The 23197-nt window shown below is 38.9% G+C and overlaps 1 protein-coding gene across 14 annotated transcripts in view; it reads right to left on the bottom strand.

Annotated features, from left to right (window-relative positions):
• Window positions 1–23197, bottom strand: part of LOC127682610 (guanylate-binding protein 1-like) — a 265092-nt gene that overhangs the window by 159004 nt on the left and 82891 nt on the right. For 6 of the 14 annotated variants that reach the window (XM_052179070.1, XM_052179073.1, XM_052179071.1 and 3 more), the window contains exons 2-8: window positions 17914–18114; window positions 15946–16073; window positions 7312–7421; window positions 4179–4375; window positions 3637–3879; window positions 1443–1723; window positions 282–494 (exon numbers count right to left, since the gene is read on the bottom strand). The exons of 6 other annotated variants lie outside the window; for them this stretch is intronic. In XM_052179070.1, the coding sequence (XP_052035030.1) occupies window positions 282–494; window positions 1443–1723; window positions 3637–3879; window positions 4179–4375; window positions 7312–7421; window positions 15946–16073; window positions 17914–18103 (1362 nt within the window). In that variant the 5' untranslated portion in view covers window positions 18104–18114. Of the gene's footprint in view, window positions 1–281; window positions 495–1442; window positions 1724–3636; window positions 3880–4178; window positions 4376–7311; window positions 7422–15945; window positions 16074–17913; window positions 18115–22992; window positions 23023–23197 lie in introns of those variants that run through there. 2 more of the 14 variants (XM_052179072.1, XM_052179074.1) reach the window with 2 other exon arrangements.

Raw genomic sequence — 23197 nt, 5'->3', positions numbered from 1 at the left:
CCCTAGCTCCCTGAGAAGTACAGTAAACACTGGGGATAAATAAATAACTGTTGGATGATTAGATGAATAAATGAGAGAATGAATGATTTCTACAAATATTTCTTAGAGGTCCAATTGTACTCCGAAGGAAGAAGCTGCTATCTGTTTCATAGTTGACTACCTGTATGAATATAAGACAAAGGTACAGCCCACAGACAGCATTGTACCTTCCTTGCAGAGATTGACATTTGATGGAGATTCTATACCAAGCACGACAAAATGCTACCCACATACCCATTTACCTGGAGTCCCTTTCCAGGAGTCTTCTTATACATTTTCTCCAGTTCTTGTTTCTTTTGAAGATAAAGGTAGTAACCTCCTGGTTTATGAAATGAACCCTGCTTCACTTCTTCTTCCAGAGGGCCAAAGATCCTCTCCAGTAAATCTGAGCATCGAGCTGATGACATGTCCATGTTCTTCTTAACAAAGGCATCTCGCTTGCCTTCCAGCTGGGTCTGGTGGTGGACAGGAAAGAGATACACAACAGACTACTGAATAATGTCTAAATGGGGCCACAGTCTTCACATTACTGTAAGATCTCCTCAGGTCCCTTCAGAAACTGGCCCTTTAGTTCATAAGTCTCTGAAGGAATCCTTCTGTATCTCTCCTGTTACACACGCTTCCTATTGTAGAAAGTGATTGTCAATGCACACATGCTACATCATAGGAAACCATTTAATTTTCAAGTCTCTGATTTTAGGGATAGCTCCTATCACAAAGGTTAATAGTTAGACAGGCTCCTGTGAACTCCACTCCAATATTTTGGGTCCTTACCCTTTGTGGACAGATAATTCCTGGTGTGTAATTCAAGATGAACAATAGCAATTTCAGAGGTCTCTAGTCAGATAATGAGTAACAAACACAGAGTACTAAGGCCAGAGACTTTACTAAAAGTACTCAATAAAAGAAAAAAATATATTTTTTGATATTGTAAAATTCTGTGTTTTTTGTCACTATGAAGCTAATGAACAATGATGATGATAATGATGTGAATCTCATCATATAGAGTAGATAATGGAATAGAATATCTATATACCTTACATCCTGAAAGTAACTTAGATAAGAAGATGACTATTTCCTACTGACACTGACTAGCTAGCTTCACTAGAAGTTTTGATCACAACAATGTATCATTAACAAAATCAGGGCATGCTAATCAGGGAGGGATCATCACTGATCAAATGTCCATGTTTTCTTATAATAAACAAAATGAAATTTTGTGGAAAATGTAGTTAACAAAAGTGCTTGATTTTTTTATCAAAGTCCAGCAGAATCTAATCATTAAATAGTCACTAAATCTCTGCACATCACTGAGTATCCCTGCCTTGGAGACTAAAGACAATTCCTTACTCTAAAAGACACACATTTTTCTTGACTATTAAGATGATGAGTGCCACACTTACCCCTAATTCATTCTGGAAATTTTGGTCTACATCCATGAAAGAATTTTTCACAAAGATCTCAGTGGCCTCACTCTCACAGGTCCTGTGCAGGGCAAGCAGCTCCTGGAGTGTTTCTGTGGGCATCTGGATCTTCTGATTCATCTGTTCTTCATAGTGGGTGATGGCCTTTTGCACTGCTGCTGAGTTCTCTATCTGGGCCAAAGTCATCACAGCGCTCTCCATGCAGGGGAGAGACCCACTGCTGATGGCATTGACATAAGTCTCCACCAAGCTTTTTAGACCTATATAAAGGAGTTTCAAAATGACTATTAGTCTCTGGACAGAGTACAGGATTTCTACAATTTTCTAAGAAAGAACACCAAAGGGATAATGTAATATAACCTGGAGATCCAGAAATCAAAGCCCAATTTTACTGCCTCTACATTTATCCCAGAGATGGATTTTGTACTGAATCTCTTAGGACAGGGTTCGGAAGGCTGGAAACACTGTATCTCCTTATTTTATCACCCCTCATTTTTTTTTTTAAAATTTCCTTCTCATTATCTTTCCTTTCTCTCTCATTAAATGGTCAAAGAGAAAACTTGTCATCGTCTTTCTCCTCTTCCTCTTCTTTTGTTGTGGTTGGGTGGATTTTGTTGCTGTTCTTTCTTACTTCTCTTTCTTCCTTCCTTCATTCCTTCCTTTCTTCCTTCCTTCCTTCCTTCCTTCCTTCCTTCCTTCCTTCCTTCCTTCCTTCCTTCCTTCCTTCCTTCTTTCCTTCTTTTCTCACTTCCAAATTTTATTCCTTCTTTTCTTTCTTTTACTAACTTTAAGTGATACATGCTACTAGCACTGTTTCTACACTGTATAAATAGGTCTATAGAATAACCTAAACATTCAGGTTTTCTTACACCTTGGCTCTTTGTAGGACTGAAAACATGTCACCACAGGAACCAACTCTCAAGCAAGTAAGTGTAGATAGATGTCAGGGCCTTCCTCTCAACAGTTCTATATGAGTCAGTCCTACATTTTCTTTTTTGTTTCTATAGTTGCGATGAATCATAGATTTTCTTTTTTTCTTTTGTTCAAATCTCTAATTACATTTTGTGCATGTGTTTTTTAAATTTGGTTTTTCTTTGTTTGTTTGTTTGTTTGTTGAAATAGTTTAGCTATATATCAAAGTTAACAGAAGTCTGAGAAATGTTAGAAATGATGAATTTGTATTTTTGATCCTCCTGCTTCCACTCCTGCAAAAATAAGATTACGGATTTTCAGAGCTATACCAGTTCATATGGTGTTTGGATAAAACCAACATCTTTGTGAATGCTTGTAAATCATTCTATGATCTGATCAACATACCGGGCCCATGAGGTGCCTGACTCTATGGTGTTCCCTATAAATATCAGTGGAAAAATCCATATTAAATTATCCGAAGACAAACAACTTCACACACTCCAAAATCTAATTTCTCCTAATATTACTTTCCCAATAAATAAGACAATATATAGGAAATTAAGAGATTCAGTCCAAGGTGGCATATTTGTAGTTCCTTCTTGGACCTACCATACTGTCATATTTTATTATAGTGGAAATGTTTAAATTTGGCATCAAAATATATTAGCTTCCATGTCTCTTTGACACTTTTTTTCCTTAGACACTTTTTTTCTGCCATAATTTTGTTCTAACCCAATGAATGATTACTTAATTCTACTCAAGTGTTATATGTCTATAAATTAGAGACCTTCCTACAAAGCTTGGAACCAGTTTTAAATTCCTACTATCATGTTCTGCTCTATCAGGACATCACCACTGCATCATGACTCCGCACCTCTCATGTATTCTCTTCTTTCAGTCACATAACTTCTACTTTCCTGAATTGGGAAGTCATGCCCTGCTTTATTCTGTTGCATTAGTCTAATGTGGTATTTGATCTTTTGTGACTTTCAGTTAGTTCCCTCTCCATGAATAGGGAACCATGAGCAAGTGGAAATTGTTTTTCAGGTTACATTGGATTCTGATGATTTCCCCTCCCCTTTGTTATTACAAATATGAGATTCTGAGAAGTAGATTTACTTTCCAAGTAAATTCCACCATGAGAGACATGCAATACATTTTCAACAACATCAACAATTGGTATTTGGTTTGGTTTGAAGTGGCTTTGTCAGTATCCTACAATGGGGAGAAGACCCAATAAGAGGTAGAAGGGATGACTCACGTCTCCCATTGATTATGATGCCACCAGACAGAGTCTTGACACCAGAATCACTGTAGATGTATGAGCTGAATTTTTCAAATTCTTCTGCAAATTCTTTATTCAGCTCCTCCTCCCGCATAAACTCTAGTTCCCGAAGTTGCTTCCTGTCAGCAGGCCTGTCGAAGATGAAGCATTTCCTCTTTGGGAAGAACTTCCTGATACACAGTCGTGGCTCATTAAATCTTTTAGTATTCTCATCAGTTCCTTAAGGAAGAATATATTAGATGCAGTAAACTTTAAATATTTTTTTAAAAATATATGAACCTTTTAATAATACAACTTTCCCAAAGCAAGGGGGTAATAATTTATGTAGAATGAGCAAAACCAAAACAAAAGGAATGAAAAAGAACAGGCCTTCCTCACTCAGCCAGGCTGGGTTTTCATTTCCCACAGTAGCACTGAGGAAAGCATAATTACAGGGTCAAGAATTTTACTAGGAATGCAGATATGATCCTTCTGCTCTTGCTACCATTATATCCCAAACTTCCATTGTCCCCATTTACCTTTTTTCAGAGCCAGTGAACTCTCCAGGTACTCATCAGGAGTGATAGATTTTCCATCTTCTTCTAGATCCAGAGAGAAATCCCTCAAAGTCCACACAAAGTTGGGAAAGAAGCCTACAAAGTTACCTGAGTCATCTACATCACTCTGATCAGGGGAAGACTTTGATTTGATTAGATCAGTAAGTTTTGTCACATAGCTGGCATACTCAGTTAAGAAATCTACAGGGAAAAGACCATTTTTCATTATGTGGATCTCACTACTACCCCTTACAAATAACATATTTATTTGTTAGCATATTCATTTTCAGAAATAACTTGGTCACAAACACCTATTTTATATCTTCAATGGAAAAAGCACTGTCCCTGGGACAACCTTTTAAAATAAGCAAAAGAATGCCTGCACTATAGTTTATATCATACTTAAAGAGACAGACAATAATTACATGAATTAAATACAAAAAAATCCTCAAATATTGCTAAAATTGTGATGCAGAAAAATAAACCAGTCCAAGCAATAGTAAGTCAAATCATGTATCTGCCCAAGGAGCTTGCACAATGTCGGTTATCAAAAATCCAAACATGAGGGATAGCAGAACATTCCAAATAGAGGTTATATCACTTGTATACCCTTACACAGGAAAATGTGATTATATACTGAGTATAAATCAATCCTACCAGTGTGGTGGGGCACACCATCCAAAAGACCTACATAGACAAACCCTAGTCTTCAATTTGATTTACACTAAATGGAAGGCACTTTATGTAGAGAAGATATGATACAACATCATTTCTGAAGATTGTACTGCTGGCATTCTAATTGATAATCAAGAGTATAAGCAAAGAAACATTTGGTAGTTAACATATCCAAGACAAGATAAACTTAGAGTTTGTCATGGAAGGTATGTAGCAGCAGTAGAGGGGGTGTTCCCTAATTGGTTCTCAATTTGTTCAATAAAGAAGGCCAGGAGCCAATTGCAGCTTCGAAGGGACAGGTAGGACTTCCGGGTCCCAGGAGGAAAAGGAGACACAGGAAAAGAACAGAGACTTTTGGGCGAGGTTTCAGGAGGAGAAGCACAATACAATCATGTAAGATCTTGGAGGAGCTAGAAATAGTGGCCCCTATCACTGCAAGATAGGCAAGGGGGTTGGCAGAGGGTAGCTAATACAAGTCATTACATTTAGGGCAGGAGGAGAGACAGGGATAATAAATTATTAAGTGCACACATTTCCAAGCAGAAGGTATTTGAGAACAGTAATTGTGCTCGTAAGCTAATTCTAAAGTAATAAAGCTACCTGAGTGTTTTTGATTGCCCAAAGGTGGGCAGAGAGAAAAACCTGGTTAGTGATGACTGCTTGGTAAAGCTAAGCCTGGAGGAACAAAAGGGAACTGGGAAAGGCTAGAGTGCATGCAACAGCTTAAGGGTTCCAGCTCGTAGGCAAAGGTGATAGCATGTTTTTAAAACTAAACACAACATAGAGAATATGTCAATGTAAGGAAGTAACTCTGCTAATGGGGCTGAGAAGGGTAGAAAAATGACATCTTGTATACTAGGAAATGGTTATATCAAGTGATTTCTATGTTTTAAATCTGAACAATTGTGTGAATGATAGGAAACATTAATACAATTAGAAACATAGAGGAAGAAGAGATTTTGCTAATTTTGATTTGAATTGTCTCTAAGAGACCTACATGAGGTGTTACATCACCAGCTAAATGAGAAAGGCTGTATGTGGCTGTAACTACAGATAGATACTTGATCACAGCTGACACATAGGTGCTCCAGAAGCCCTTGAGGTCCAATGATAGTCCCTAGTGACAAAGTAAACCCAGGCTATCACAGGCACAGTGACTAGAGTCATACACTTAGAAGCCACAAGAAGAAGAGAAAGTAAACAGGAAAGGCTTGCTGGTGTGGTGGGTAGAATACTGGATAACTTAGAAACTCTATTGCTTAGAGCCAAGTTATGCAAAAAGGAAGAAGAATTCAGCTCCTGTAATCTGCTGAGACAAGCAATACAAAGGCCCCCCTGGATAATGAGTTACTTGAGGTAAATATTTGAAGTTAAGTTCATTGAAATTTAGCAAAGGTTGATAATGATTTAGGCAAAGTAATAGGAGCACTGAAATAGTATGAAAAGAGGAGGGAACAGGAACATCAGATATAGATGAGTGTCTTTTGGTCAAAAAATGTTGTGTCGAGTAGATGTTTGAAAAAAACAAAACTGGAAAGTTGCTGTACTCTGAGAGCCCATACTTTAGAGACCCTTGTCTTCTTTTTATTGGCATTAGAATGAGATTGTGCAACATGGTCTATATACAAAGCATACCTGTGTCTTCTACAGTTCCTTAACATGAAAAGTGTGAAGGTAGGATGACCCAAACTAAATGGTACCTCCAAGCACCTGATAGATGAGCAGAGGATATTTCTTTCAACACATTTACTGGGCAGTTAGATGGTAACACAGATGCTGGCAGGAATGGTGATTTGTGGGGACACAATTTTAACTGATGTTGAAGATTTGAAGGATGTGGAATATTAAGTCAGGAATGAATTTTCTGAGCAGTCTGTGACTCTATTTAAATGACACATAGGCCAGGAAAGCTTGAACTTGTGGTGGCACTGAGGCAAACCTGGTAAAGTGAAAAGGATTTTTCAAATCCCTTACATTTGCAATACAATTATGGTGGTTGAAAGACAATGGTCTTACCTTCTGGTTCAACTGATGAAATAATGAAACTATTCCTTCTAGGTTTAGGATTCCTTGATGAGATTGTAGGACAAATATTTCCTATAGCATTCAGTGGGCAGTCAGCATATTGCTAACATTTAGAGATAATGATAATACTGATTGCTGAGAACATAAGTTCTGAATCACATTGAGGATTTAGAAAAATTCAGGATATTGATGAAGACAGGGGTGCTCTCAGCATCTCTATCTCTGTCTATGGCAACATATGATGTAAGAAGTTAGAATTTGGTCTGGAAAGTGAGACAAACTCACATGAGGTGTATCAGAATTTGTTAATGAGAGACTTACAATACTAAGGTCCTTGACTGCCTGTCTATCTCATATAATAATGGTGATGATCCTTCTAGATTTAGGGCTATGCTAGACCACACCAAAAGGATACTGCAACTGGTCCATGGCCTGCTGGTTGATGGTTCCTATGCTATTGTAGATGAAGGTGCTGCTGAGGAGGACTGCCAAGGCAAAGATCCAGCAGTCATTCTGGTTGTCACCCTACAGGTCAGTGGGTAAAGAAGAGTGACTAAGAGACTTTTCATCAACTCAGGTAGGCAAAGAAAGACTTAGTCCCCCATCAGCTATGACATCAAAGGTAACTCATTTCTACTACATAGTAATTTTCTACCTGTACAATGATTTTATGAATCTTCAACTCATGTGGTATAATTCAAATACAACAGTATACATCCGTGTATATGAGAGCATGAAGGACATTTACACTTAGAAGTCATAATGCTGGTTAGTTACTAAAATCTATCCTGGCACGCTAGGTTTTACTCACAGGGCATGTAATGGTAAGGGCCATTTTAGCACTAGGAATAATAAGACAAAAGAGTTTTGTTTGCCTCATATTGGGGAGAGTAGTAATGTGATCCTCTGTGGAAATAAATGTTAGTATTTCAAATTGTGGTGGTTTGAAAAAAATGATGTCATAGCAAATTTTGTTAGATTGGATGAGAATGGCCTTTACAGGTTTGTATTTTTAAATGCTTTGACATCATTAATGGAGTGGAAATTTTTTTTTGGGTTGTTTTTTTTTTTTATTCGATATAATTTATTTACATTTCAAATGATTTCCCCTCTTCTAGCCCCCCCACTCCCCGAAAGTCCCGCAAGCCCCCTTCTCTTCCCCTGTCCTCCCACCCACCCCTTCCCACTTCCCCGTTCTGGTTTTGCTGAATACTGTTTCACTGAGTCTTTCCAGAACCAGGGGCCACTCCTCCTTTCTTTTTGTACCTCATTTGATGTGTGGATTATGTTTTGGGTATTCCAGTTTTCTAGGTTAATATCCACTTATTAGTGAGTGCATACCATGATTCACCTTTTGAGTCTGGGTTACCTCACTTAGTATGATATTCTCTAGCTCCATCCATTTGCCTAAGAATTTCATGAATTCATTGTTTCTAATGGCTGAATAGTACTCCATTGTGTAGATATACCACATTTTTTGCATCCACTCTTCTGTTGAGGGATACCTGGGTTCTTTCCAGCATCTGGCAATTACAAATAGGGCTGCTATGAACATAGTAGAACATGTATCCTTATTACATGGTGGGGAGTCTTCTGGGTATATGCCCAGGAGTGGTATAGCAGGATCTTCTGGAAGTAAGGTACCCAGTTTTCGGAGGAACCCCCAGACTGATTTCCAGAGTGGTTGTACCAATTTGCAACCCCACCAGCAGTGGAGGAGTGTTCCTCTTTCTGGAGTGGAAAATTTTTAAAGAATTAGAAGTATTAGAAGGTGTGGCATCACTGGAGAAGTTAAGTCACTAGGGGTATGATTTAAAGTTTCAAAAGCCTATACCAGTCTCTCCCCTCCCCCTATTCTCTCAGCTTTCCTCCCTTCCTTTCTCCTACCCTACTCCCTCCCTTCCTCCCATCCCCTCTCTCTTCTGCTGCTCATGGATCAGGATATATCTTTCACCTGCTGTTCTAGCACCATGCCTGCCATTCCTGCTGCCATGCTCTTTACCATGGGGATAATACACTAAGCCTCTGAAACAGTTAAATGCTAGCTAAATGCTTTGAAAAAATAATAGTTGGTGCACAGCCCACCAGGAGAAAGGAGAATGTGATCTCCCAGCAGTGCTTTCACTTCTGGGCATGGAGGTGAGATCCCCACTTTCTCCACAACAACTGTCTGGAGGGGAACAGCTATGAGTGCAAAGGGCATATGATCAGTGGAGGAGCTGGGAGAGGGTCCTTCTGGTTTCCATTTGCACCACGTAGCCAGGCAGCTCCACAACCTTCCATGCATGGCCTTCCAGGAGAGAGTAATCTCCCACCAGTGCTTTCACTACTGGGCACTGAGGTGAGATCTCTACTTTCTCTCGAATAATGGTCAGAAGGGGAATGGCTAGTAGTGCACAGGGCATTCTCTCAGTGGAAGAGGTGGGGCAGGATCATTCTGGTCATCATTTCTACCAGGGAGCCAGGCAGCTCTAACTCCCTCTGTGCACTGCCCTAATGGAGAAAGTGACCTCCCAGCAGCACTTCTGTGCTCAGAGGTGAAAGTTCCACTTTCTCTCCAATAACTGTCCAGAGGGGAATGGCTAGGAGCATACAGGGCATACACAGTATTGCATCTGGAACAGAATCCTTCCAGTTGCTATCTGCACCCAGGATCTGATTGGCTCACCAGCCATCTGTAAACAGATCCCAACAAGAAATTTGGACTCCCAGGAGTGCTGGCACAGGCTTACAGGCCTACAGAAGGAACAAACTACAGCCAGAGATAGAAGGTCACCAACTAACACCAGAGATAACCAGATGGCAAAAGGTAAGTACAAGACCCCTACCAACAGAAACCAAGGCTACTTTGCAATATCAAATTCTCCCATCAAAGCAAGTCCTGGAAACCCCAAAGCACTGGAAAAGCAAGAGTTGGATTTAAAATCAAATATCATGATGCTGATAGAGGACTTTAAGAAAAACATAAATAACTCCCTTAACAAAATTCAGGAGAAGACAAGTTAACAACCAGAAGCCTTTAAAGACAAAGCACAAAAACCCCTTAAAGAATTACAGGAAAACACAAACAGGTGAACGAACAGAACAAAACCATACAGGATCTAAACATGGAAGCTGAAACAATAAAGAAATCACAAAGGAAGACATCTCTGGAGATAGAAAACGTAGGAAAGAAATCAGGAGTCATAGATCAAAGAATCACCAAGAAAATACAACAGAGAGATGAGAGAATCTCAAGTGCAGAAGATATGATAGAAAACAGTGAAACAGCAGTCAAAGAAAATGCAAAATGCAAGAAGCTCCTAACTCAAAACTTCCAGGAAATCCAGGACATGATGAGAAGACAAAACCTAAGGATAATTCGGATAGAAGAGAGCTACAATTCTTAACTTAAAAGGCCAGTAAATATCTTCAATAGAAGAAAACTTCCCTACCCTAAAGAAAGAGATAACTGTAGACATAAAAGAAGCCTACAGAACTTAACAAAGATTGGACCAGAAAAGAAAATCTTCCTGTCACATAATACTCAAAACATAAAATGCACAAAAGAAAGAATACTAGAGACAGTAAGTAAATAGGTCAAATAACATTTAAAGTTAGATCTATCAGAATGACACCAGACTTCTCACCAGAGACTATGAAAGCTACAAGAACCTGGGCAGATCTCATACAGACCATAAGAGATCATAAATGCCAGACCAGGCTACTATACCCAGCAAAACTCTCAATTACCATAGATGGAGAAACCAAGATATTCCATGACAAAACCAAATGTACACAATATCTTTTCACAAATCCCGCCCTACAAAGGATAATAAATGGAAAACTCCAACACGAGGAGGGAAACTACTCCCTAGAAAAAGCAAGAAATTAATCCTCCATTAAAAAAGCCAATAAGAAGATAGTCACATAAACAAAGCTCCACAATTAACAACAATATTACCAGGAAGCAACAATCACTTTTCCTTAATATCTCTTAATGTCTCTTAATGGAATCAATTCCCCAATAAAAAGACATAGGCTAATGGACTGGATACTTAATAGGATCCAACATTTTGCTGCATACAAAAAAACCACCTCAGTGACAAAGAGACACTATTTCAAAGTAAAAGTCTGGAAAATAATTTTTCAAGCAAATGGCCCCAAGAAACAAGCTGGAGTAGTCATTATAATATGGATTAAAATTGACTTTCAAGCCAAAGTTATCAAAAAAGATAAGGAAGGTCACGTCATACTCATCAAAGGAAGAGTATACCAAGAAAAACTCTCAATCTTGAATAGCTATGCTCCAAATTCAAGGGCACCCACATTCATTAAAAAACAAACAAACAAACAAACAAAACAAAAACAAAAACAAAATAAACTTTACTAAACTTCAAAGCACACATTACACCTCATACAATAATAGTGGGAGACTTCAACACACCACTCTTATCAGTGGACAAATAATGGAAAGAGAAAATAAACAGAGTAACAGTGAAACTAACACAAGCAATGAACCAAATGGATCTAACAGATATATATCTATTGAACATTTTATCCTAAATCAAAAGAATATACATTCTTCTCAGGACCTCATAGTATGTTCTCCAAAACTGACCATATAATCTGTCGCAAAATATGTCTCAACAGATACAAGAAGATGCAAATAACCACATATATCCTATCAGATCATCACATATTCAGGCTACTTGTCAACAACTTCAAAAACAATAGAAAGCCCACATATTTGTTCAGGAAGTTGAATACTATACTCAATGATAACTTGATCAAGGAAGAAAGAAAGAAAGAAAGAAAGAAAGAAAGAAAGAAAGAAAGAAAGAAAGAAAGAAAGAAAGAAAGAAAGAAAGAAAGAAAGAAAGGGAGGAAGGAAGGAAGGAAGGAAGGAAGGAAGGAAGGAAGAAAGAAAGAAAGAAAGAAAGAAAGAAAGAAAGAAAGAAAGAAAGAAAGAAAGAAAGAAAGAAAGAAAGAAAGAAAGAAAGAAAGAAAGAAATTAAAGACTTTTTATAATTTAATGAAAATGAAAGCACAACATACCCAAACCTATGGGAAACAATGAAAGCAGTCCAAAGAGGAAAACGCATAGCTCTGAGTACCTCCAAAAAGAAACTGGAGAGAGCATACACTAGTAGCTTGACTGCACAGCTGAAAACTCTACAACAAAAAGAAACAAATACACCCAAGAGGAGTAGAAGACAGGAAATTATCAAACTCAGGGCTGAAATCAACCAAGTAGTAACAAAAAGAACTATATAAAGAATCAACCAAACTAGGAGCTGGTGCTTTGAGAAAACCAACAAGATAGATAAACCTTTAGCCAGACTAACTAGAGGGCACAGAGACAGTATCCAAATTAACAAAATCAGAAATGAAAAGGAAGACATAACAACAGAAACATAGGAAATCCAAAAATTCAACAGATCCTACTACAAAAGCCTTTATTCAATGAAACTAAAAAATCTGAATGAAATTGCCTGGATGACAATTTCCTAGACAGATACCAGGGACCAAAGTTAAGCCATGATCAGATAAACTATCTAAACAGTCCCATAACCCCTAAACAAATAGAAGCAGTCATCAATAATCTCCCAACCAAGCAAAGCCCAGGACCAGATGGGTTTAGTACAGAGGGTTATCAGACCTTCAAAGAAGACCTAATACTAATACTCTTCAAACTATTCCATAAAATAGAAACTGAAGGAACACTACCCTATTCATTCTATGTAGCTACAATTACTCTGATACCTAAAACACACAATTACCATACAAAGGAGAACTTCTGACCAATTTCCCTTATGAATATTAATGCAAAAATACTCAATAAAATTCTTCCAAACCAAATGCAAGAATACATCAAAACGGTCATCCATCATGATTAAGTAGGATTCATCCTAGGGATGCAGGAATAGTTCAATATAAGAAAAACCCATCAACATAATCCACTAGATAAACAAACTAAAAAAAAAAAGACAGGATCATCTCATTCTGCTGAAAAAGGTTATGACAAAATTCAACACTCCTTTATGATAAAAGTCTTGGAAACATCGAGAATTCAAGGCCCATTCCTAAACGTAGTAAAAGCAATTTGCAGCAAACCAGTGGCCAACACCAAACTAAATGGAGAGAAACTTGAAGCAATCCTACTGAGATCAGGGACTAGAGAAGGCTGTCCACTCTCTCCCTACCTAATCAATATAGTACCTGATAAACGACTTCAGCAAAGTAGCTGAATATAAAATTAACTCAAACAAATCAGTGGCCTTACTAAAGGATAAACAAGCTGAGAAACAAATTAGAGAAACAACTCTCTTTACAATATTCACAAATAATATAAAATACCTTGGTATGAATCTAACTAAACAAGTGAAAGATCTATATTACAAGAACTTCAAGACTCTGAAGAAAGAAATTGAAGAAGATCTCAGAAGATGGAAAGATACCCCCATAGGAAGAACAAAAATATGAACCAACAAGCACCCCCAGAGCTCCCAGAGACTTAACCACTAATCAAACCCCCGTGCTTATGGATTGGCAGGATTAATATAGTAAAAATGGCCATCTTGTCAAAAGCAATCTACAAATTCAGTGCAATCCCAATCAAAATTCCGATGCAATTCTTCATAGAACAATAAAGAGGAATTTGCAAATCTAACTAGAATAACAAAAAGTTCCAGGATTGTGAAAACTATTCTCAACAATAAAAGAACTTGTAATCACCATTCCTGATCTCAAGCTGCACTACAGAACAATCGTGATAAAAACTGCACGGTATTGGTACAGTGACTGGCAGGTAGATCAATGGAACAGAATTGAAGACCCAGAAATGAACCCACACACCTATGGTCACTTGATCAAAGGAACAAAAATCATCCAGTGGGAAAAAAAAAACCAGCATTTTCAACAAATGGTGCTAGTTCAACTGGCGGTTAGCATGTAGAAGAATGAAAATCGATCTATACTTATCCCCTTATACAAAGTTCATGTCTGAGTGGTTCAAGGACCTCCACATAAAACTGGACTCACTGAAACTAATAGAAAAGAAAGTGGGGAAGACCCTTGAGCACATGGGCACAGGAGGAAAGTTCCTGAACAGAACACCAATAGTTTATTGCCTGAGAACAAGAATTTACAAATGGGATCTCATAAAATTGCAAAGCTAAAGTATGGAAAAGGACACTGTCAATAGGCCAAAATGGCAATGAACAGCTTGGGAAAATATCTTTACGAATCCTACATCCAAAAGAGAACTAATATCCAATAAATACAAAGAAATCAAGACCTTAGACTCCAGAAAAGCAAATAACCCTATTAAAAATAAGATACAGAACTAAACAAAGAAATTTTAACTGCAGAATACAGAATGGCTGTGAAGTACCTGAAGAATTGTTCAACATCGTTAGTCATCAGGGAAATGCCATTCAAAACAACTCTGAGATTCCACTTCACACCAGTTAGAATGGCTAAGATCAAAAATTTAAGTGACATCAGATGCTGGAGAGGATACAGAGAAAGAGGAACACTCTTCCATTACTGGTGGAATTGCAAACTGGTAAAGCCACTCTGGAAATCAGTTTGGCAGTTCCTCAAAAAATTGGACACAGTACTGCCTGACGACCCAGCTATACCATTTCTGGGCATATACCCTGAAGTTTCTCCAACTTGTATAAGGACACATGCTCCACTATGTTCATAGCACCCTCATTTATGATAGCCAGAAGGTGGAAAGAACCCAAATGCCCCTCAACAGAAGAATGGACATAGAAAATGTGGTACATGTATACAATCTACTACTGTTCAACTATTAAGAACAATGAATTCATTAAATTCTTAGGCAGATGGATGGAACTAGAAAATATCATCCTGAGTGAGGTTACCCAAACACAAAAAACACACATAGTATGTACTACTTGATAAGTGGATTTTAGCCCAGAAGCTTGGAATACCTGAGATATAATTCACAGACCACATGAAGCTTTAGAAGGAAGATCAAAGTGTGGATACTTTCGTACTTCTTAGATGTAATACAAAATACCCATGTGAGAAAATACAAAGTGTGGAACAGAGACTGAAGAAAAGACCATCCAGAAACTGTCCCACCTGTGGATCCATTCCATATACAGTTACCAAACACAGACACTGTTGTGGATGCCAACAAGTGCTTGCTGACAGTAGCCTGATATAGCAGTTTTCAGAGAGGCCCTGCCAGTGCCTGACAAATACAGAGGGGAATGCTCTCAGCCAGCCATTAACTGAGCTCAGGGTCCCCAATGGAGGAGCTAGAAAAAGGACCCAAAGAGCTGAAGGGATTTATACCCCCATAGGAAGAACAAAAATATGAACCAACAAGCACCCCCAGAGCTCGCAGAGACTTAACCACTAATCAAAAAGTATACATGGAGGGACCCATGACCTCAACCATATGGTTAGCAGAGGATGGCCTTGTTGGACATCAATGAGAGGAGAGGCCCTTGGACTTGTGAAGGCTAGTTGCCCCAAGGTAGGGGAATGCCTGGTCAAGGAAGCAGAAGGGGGTGGGTTAGTGAGCAGTGGGAGGGAGGACGAGATAGGGGGGGGGGTTAAGAGGGGAAACAAGAAGAGGGGATAGCATTTGAAATGTAAATAAAGAAAATATTTAATAAAAAATAGTTGCCCTGGTTATGGTGTCTCAGCACAGCGATAGAACACCACGAAAACCACAAGTTTTATATTGCTTTCCTCTCATTGAGAGTGCTATGTAGAAGTTACAATTCTTATCATTTCTATAGGCTCACACTTAGGTGTGTTCAGAAAATGAATAGTCAAATTTAGAGACACCATAAAAGTCTCCCCAAAACATGGGGTGATAGTATAAAAGAAAAATGGCAAAATAATATTGTCAGTTATGCTTATGAAGACTGACTCTCTGTGAATCAGTTGACTTTAGTTTCAACTCTTGGTTCCTATGTCAGGTAAGTGATACAATAATTTGATGCATCAGAACTACAAATGAAGATTGGGAGTGGAATATTGAAGCACCCTGGGTAAATTTGCAGGTGTATGTTGTTTGTACCTTCTTTACGTCTTCCAGACCTTCTGTGTCAAGCAGAACCAGAGTGCGTTCTGGCTTCTGGGGATGAGGGAGGCACCACATCCAGATGCCCTTTGTATGAGACTGCACAGTGGAGCCCAGGGAGAAGCCTGCAGAGTGTGGATGAGATGGAGAGATAAAGAGCACATGATTCCTCAGATCTCTTTGGAATGGACATATTTACGATTTACGGGAGAACAACCAATTACAAGTATTTGTTTTGATTACAAACTCAGAATCATGGAAAGTAAAACATCCAATGATGATTAATCATTCATTTCCATCAGAAATATCAGTGGACTCTTGTTCCTCCTAGATGAACCTTCTAACAAATATCATGTAATAAATCAAAAATTAAGTTGACTGTTTCTACTACTGCATTATTTCTCCCACTAATAAATGCTTAAACCTTTAAAAGAAGAAGTAATTGGTTGTTAGCGTCTTCCTCTGTATATGTAAGGCTCTGGCAGGGCCCCTCCAGAGACAACCATGGCATGCTGTTTTTGGTATACACTTGTTGTCCATAGTAGTGTCAGGGTTTGTTGACTGTTTATAGGATGAATCCCCAGGTAGGGCAGTCTCTAAGTAACCTTTACTTAAGTCTCTGCTCCACACATTGTCTCCCTGTGGCTATTTTGTTCCTTTTCTCAGAGGAACCAAAGCACCCTCACTTAAGTCCTCCTTCTTCTTGAACTTGGTGAATTGTAACTTGTTTATTTTGAGCTTTTGGGCTAACATCTGCTTATTAGTGAGTACATACCATGTATGTTCTCTTGTGATTGGGTTGTCTTGCTCAGGATGACACTTTCTAGTTCCATCCATTTGCCTAAGAATTTCATTAATTCATTGTTTTTAATAGCTGAATAGTACTCCATTGTGTATATATACCATAGTTTCTGTATCCATTCCTCTGTTGAGGGACATCTGGGCTCTTTCCATCTTCTGATGCTAACAACCAACTATTGGATTGGGCATGGGGTCCCCAATGGAGGAGCTGTGGGATGGTCCAGAGGAGCTGAATGGGTTTACAGCCCCAGGGAAAGAACAATGATTTCAGCCACCCAGATGCCCCAAGACTCCCAGGGTCTGAACCATCAACCAAGGGGCACACATGGTCCCAGCCAAAAATGTGGCAGAGGAAGGCCTTGTTGGGCATCAGTGGGAGGAATGGTCTTTGGTCAGGTAAAGGCTCAGCAGAGGCCCAAACAAAGGGAAACTAAGGGGGGAGGAGGGAGTGTATTGGGTGGAGAGGCATATATGTGGAGACAGGGGGAAGGAGGAAAGGGAGGGGTTGGGGGTCTTAGGGGAGGAGGATATTAGGAAAGGTTTTACCATTGGCAATGTAAATGAAGATGATATTCAATAAAAAAATATTATACTCATTCTGTTTTCTAAGGTTAGTGGTTATTTTTTTTTATATTTTTGAGCACAATAAAATGCTAATTGCTGCTCCTATTTCCATGCCTTACTTTTCAAAAGTGAACCCTATTCTAACAGTGATGGAAAATATTTTAGTTTCTTTTGCTGTAGAATGTACATCCAGCCTCTGCCTAACATTTAATGATAACATGAGTCATGCAGTGAACATTAATTGATCACAGTGTTAAGAATGGATTTTGACATTCTCAGGAACCATTCTGAAAGCACAGTTTTATGTCAAGTGTTCATTAATTCCAGAATATAGGCAATATGGTTCACATTTATTGCTCTGACACCCAATGTGTATAAATATTAAAGTAATGATTTATTGTAAAAAAAATGAAAAATAAAAGAAGTACTAGGATTGTTGGAAGAAGCACCAAGAAGACTAATTAGAAAAGCCAGTCCACTGATGGACACAAAGCATCCCATATCACCTGAGTCTCTGACTTTTTCTCCTCACATTTGCTTTCTGGATGCTGACAGTGGAGGTGGGAGGAGGCTGAGCAGAGCTTTGCTGATAGCACTCACCCTTCTGCTTTCCAGCCAGCTTATTCATCAGATAGGATTTGCCTGTGCGGTACAAGCCCACTATTGCTACCACCACCACAGGCTTTTCCATAGAAGACAGGATTTCCAGTGCTTCCTGGTTGACCACCAACTGCTCCCCAGAGTTCTCGATGAGGCAAACTGGGCCTGGCATGTGGATTCCTGAGGCCATTTCCAGAGTACCTTTATGTTTGCAGAAAAAGATAAAACAGGATATGTTCTGAGTCAGTTAGAAGAATTCACCTCAGTGACTTGGACAATCATGAGCATGATGGTATAAACCAAGGGGTGCAATAGCAGCATGCACATCTTGTCTGGGACCCCAACTATCTACCTGAAACTAGTATGGCCATGGATCTTGAAGGAGATCCGATTACTGCCACTTTATTAAACCAGCATCACTCTTAACTCCATTTTAAATATTTATCCTCATTCCCACAGATAAGTGTAGCTCTCACTCCTCATCAAATAAGGTTTTCTTGTAACAGATGGAGACCATTACAAAAACTACAACTAATCAAAGTCCAAGGAACAAATGATTATATGGTACCCAGCCCCAGCTTCAACATGATTTCTGCACCTAAGGCTCAGGGAACATCACAAAAAAAGGGAAAGGGGTGAAAAGATCTAATAGTTGGAAAAACAGGAAGTCTGATGTGAGACTGGGGTTCCTAAAAGTAATAGGAAGATTACCCATGTAATCTCAACAACTTGGCTACCTAAACAAGACCCAAAGAAGTACAACACCAAAAGACATGTTTAAAATTAAAGGGGAAATCTCATGGGGCCTGAACCCTAAGCAAAGCACTACAGGCAACTAAGAAATGCTAAGATTGGAAATACACTTCCTCATGGAAGAGCTCCTTAGTTATCCATTATCAAGTGGTCTGTATTAAAATCATGTACATTAAATAACATTATACATATGGAACAGATTGTGTGTTCATTGATTTAGAAATATATACTCCTGTGTGTGTGTGTATGTGTGTGTGTATGTGTGTGTGTGAGTGTATGTAATAAAGAGAACAGCAGGTGGTACATTAGAGAGGTTATTGGAGAGAGGAAGGGAAGGAGAGAAATGAGGGAATCATGTCTTAATTCCAGAAAATTAATATTAAAAATAAAATGGATCAAAATGTTGTCTACTCATGTAGAGAGCCTTATTGAGTGAGGTGCCATGACACCTGGCAGGAACTTGACATTGACCAATGTGAAGTCCCTCTTCCAGCCTTTGAGTGGGAACTCCTGTGTCAGCCATAATCTCCTCCACCTAGGGTGGAGTATTCAAAGGTGAAGCCTATTGTTCTTAAAGGAACTGCAGTTTCCTGAGAAACACTAGCCACCTGTGGAGCAACTGAACTAATTCTGCTTAGAAGCTTCCAGCATTTAGCACATGCCTATATATATTGGGAGTTCTTCATTAAAGTTTGAGATCTTGAATAGCAGGTGTTATCTTGGTCTCCATCTCTTTTTGCTGCCTTCCTATACATCTTCAGCTTCCCTTCCAGGTAAGTCGTTTGATGTAACTGCAGGCAGATACATACTCAGAATTTATTCTTTGCATATTTTTAAGTGTCCTAGAGGCCTTAATGACTGCACTGAAGAGTAATTTACGTTTAAAACTAATTTTGAAATCCTAAGATAACTAGAAAAGTTCAGCTTTTTTAGAGTTCCCCATGTAACACTTTCCAAATCCCAGTATTTTCTGTGACCACAGCAAAATAAGAGGATCCAGAATTGAAACATTTTTATAATACCCTAGTAAACCTGCATGTCATAGATCCTCACCTCATTTAATCAGCTTTCTATTAATGTTCGCTCCTTGCTGTATAATTGAAAACAGGATCCTTCATCACCCATCAGATACCTGCCTTCCTCTTATCTTCAGGAGGCTTTTACTCTTTGCCATTACTTGGGCATTTTGTCAGGGGATAAGCCAGTCCTCTTGTAGAATGGCCATTACTTGTTTTTATTGACAGTTGTCAAATATTTGTCAAATATTTGTTTTGAATATTGTACTGGCTGGTTTTGTGTGTCAACTTGACACAGGCTGGAGTTATCACAGAGAAAGGAGTTTCAGTTGGGGAAGTGCCTCCATGGGATCTGGCTGTGGGGCATTTTCTCAATTAGTGATCAAGGGGGGAGGTCCCCTTGTGGGTGGTGCCATCCCTGGGCTGGTAATCTTGGGTTCTATAAGAGAGCAAGCTGAGCAAGCCAGGGGAAGCAAGCCAGTAAGGAACATCTCTCCAAGTCCTCTGCATCAGCTCCTGCTTTCAACCCTGCTTGAGTTCCAGTCCTGACTTCCTTTTGTGATTAACAGCAATGCAGGAGTGTAGGCTGAATAAACCCTTTCCTCCCCAACTTGCTTCTTGGTCATGATGGTTGTGCAGTAATAGAAACCCTGACTAAGACAAATATATCAATCATTCTTGAGTCTTGGGCAGGGAGGTCACAAAATTGATACTCTGCTATCCTAGGTGATCAGAAGAAGGGACTTGGCCTTAGAGCCTCGTGTAGATAGATGTAACTGGGCTCAAGCTACTACCACATTTGGAAAAGTAATTCCCTTAGTGCACTGGCAGCAAAGGAGCAGCCTCTGCAGCCTAGTCCTCCTTGGCAGATGCGTGCCCTGGAGAGAGTCTGGCATGAGACAAGAGAGACACTGGAGCTAGAAGAACATTATGATACCTGGTCTTTGTTTCTGAAATTGGCCTGCAGCAAAAGACATATTGGACCTGTAGGAAAATGTTGACCAACCCTAGAAACTGGTGTCACATCATGGTAAGAACAATGGACTCATAGTCATAGGGTGGAGGAAGCAACTCAAGTCTGATAAGGGGTCTAGAATCCTTGAACAGAGTGTGGAATCTGCAGTGGGTTGGATTGGAGCAACAGATTGCAAGTCACAGAGACAGTGATCCTAGAAGCAGAAGTGTGGCAAAGAGGTCAAAAGTTAAAGGACCTTCAACATCCAAGTCACAGCAGGAAGGAACAGCCGAAAGTTTATGACAACTTGCTATGTCCTGATGGAAAGAACAAGGCAAAACCCTGAGGAAAGGCTCTCCTGCAATCAGAAGCCTTGACTGAGATGATTGTGTCTTTGTTATGGGCTGTCCTCCAATCAGAAGTCTTGACTAAGAACATAGTGTCTTTTGTTTATTTCATTGTTCATTTGTGCTTATATTTTTTAATCTCCAATTTGTTATTTTTTATTTTAAAAATCTTGTATTCATATATAAAAATAATAGATAAATTACTTTGAAATTTTTTTAATTGATTACCTTCGGCCCCTCAAAGTGTATGGGCCACAACCTGCATTTTGGAAAAATAAAGTTGTGACTTTCCTTCTTTTCTTAAAAAGGTAACGCAGAATGTTTTCTCTCTGCTTTCACCCGTTACTTTATCCTCATCTCTACTGCATCTATTCTAATCCTTTAGCCCATTCACTGTTGGTTTTTGTTTTCACTACTTAAATACATTACATTTTTCCCCATTTTGGGTCCTGCTATTTTTCTAAAGCCCTATAGTCAAGAGTTAACACAGTGTCTTTTCCTGCAAGATATACTGGGAAAGCCATCAAATCACCACAGTTGGTGCTGCAGTAACTTTTGCCCCAAGTGAAAACAAATCACCAGAAGACTCACATCAACATTTAAAGTGGGAAAAGAAAAGCTGCAAATTGTCAACTGATGCATGGTACCAAGGCATCAGAATGGCATCATGTCTAGAGGGAGTAACCCTCAAATCTAGAAAAGTGTGAGGTGAATGAGTTTCATGCTTTGAAAGTAAATATTGGTCAGTCAAAAGCACCACAGCCATTAATATTTCTGTTAAACCTGGTTAAAAATAGGAGCATCTCAACACAAACATTCAAGTAATTCATGTCAAATAGGCTAGAGGAGCCAAAGATTCTTAAATGGTTACTATCCACAGAGAAATAAGAGAAGAGGAGAAGAGGAGGAGGAGGAGGAGATAAAGGAGAAGTAGAAACAACTTCAGGTAAGAGAGCACAGGAAGAAACACCTTCAAGGAAGCAGAAGGTGAGCGAAAGACAAGGGACAAGGAATTAACCATGTCCAACCTTGAACACCATCTCTGTGGGAGGACAAAAGAGCTTTCAATGAACCGGAACAGCAAATAGAATCATGGATAACATCAAAACCTATGACCTTAAATGCAGAGGTCCTTGGCCTTCGATTTAAGAAACAAGGATTGAATGACAGGACAAAACAAACACACAACAACAAAAGACCCAAACACAGAAAAACCCAATGTTCTAAGCCTAGATAATGGCTCAGGGATTTAGAAACTTGTTACTCTTCAGGATTTGGGGGTTTAATCCCTAGCATTCATGTCAGACAACACAAAATCATGTGCTCTTTCTACTCCAGGCATCCAAAATCCTCTTCTAGTTTCTTCAGGCACACACACACACACAAACACGCACACACAGAAACATACATATGCATATATACACATACATGGCTTACATACATACTTATATACATAAACATTAAAAAATGCCAAATAAAACCATTTTTAAAACCAAAAATAGTGAACTTGCTAAACAAAAAAATTGGGGAACACATCAGAACAAGCACAGCATATCCAAATAACCCCCCCCCCAAAAAAACCCTAATCATGTGAAAATTAGCCACAAGAATACCAAATAGGATTACACAAAACTAAAACACTTCTGCACATTGGCAGAGACTGGTAACAGAGTAAACACACAGCCTTCAGAATTGGGAAAAGATCATTGCCAGCTATGTCACAGAGCATAATATCCAGGAAAATAAACACTATAAAAATAAACACACACACACAAATACAAACAACACTATGGATCCATCAACAGGACAATGAACTGAATAGTCAAGTCTCAAAAGAAAAATAAATAACAATAACATTAATAATAATAATAATTTTGAAAGTGTTCAACGTCATTAGCTTGCAGAGAAATGCAAATTAAGGCGACTTTGAAATTGTCTCTCTCCCCAGTCAGAAGGGTTATCATAAAGAAAGTAAATGACAAAGAGTGGCTTCTGTTTGCTTTAGTACTTATCACTTCTGGTTAGCTCCACAAGTGCCAGGTCTCCCTTGTTCTGCTTCCTGTATCATCAGGGAACAAAGCAGAGACTCTGTCATGTTTCTGGATCAGAACCTTTCCCTATGAACAACAATGGACCTAGGAAGCTAACAAGGTGAGAGTTTGGACTTTTTACAATTCTTTTTAGTTCTGTGTATGTGGATTTACCATGCATTT

Source organism: Apodemus sylvaticus, chromosome 4 (genome assembly GCF_947179515.1).
Source record: "Apodemus sylvaticus chromosome 4, mApoSyl1.1, whole genome shotgun sequence".
Lineage (NCBI taxonomy): Eukaryota > Metazoa > Chordata > Mammalia > Rodentia > Muridae > Apodemus > Apodemus sylvaticus.
The sequence above is the reverse complement of the archived record's forward strand: the minus strand, read 5'-3'. Positions and strand labels throughout refer to the sequence as shown.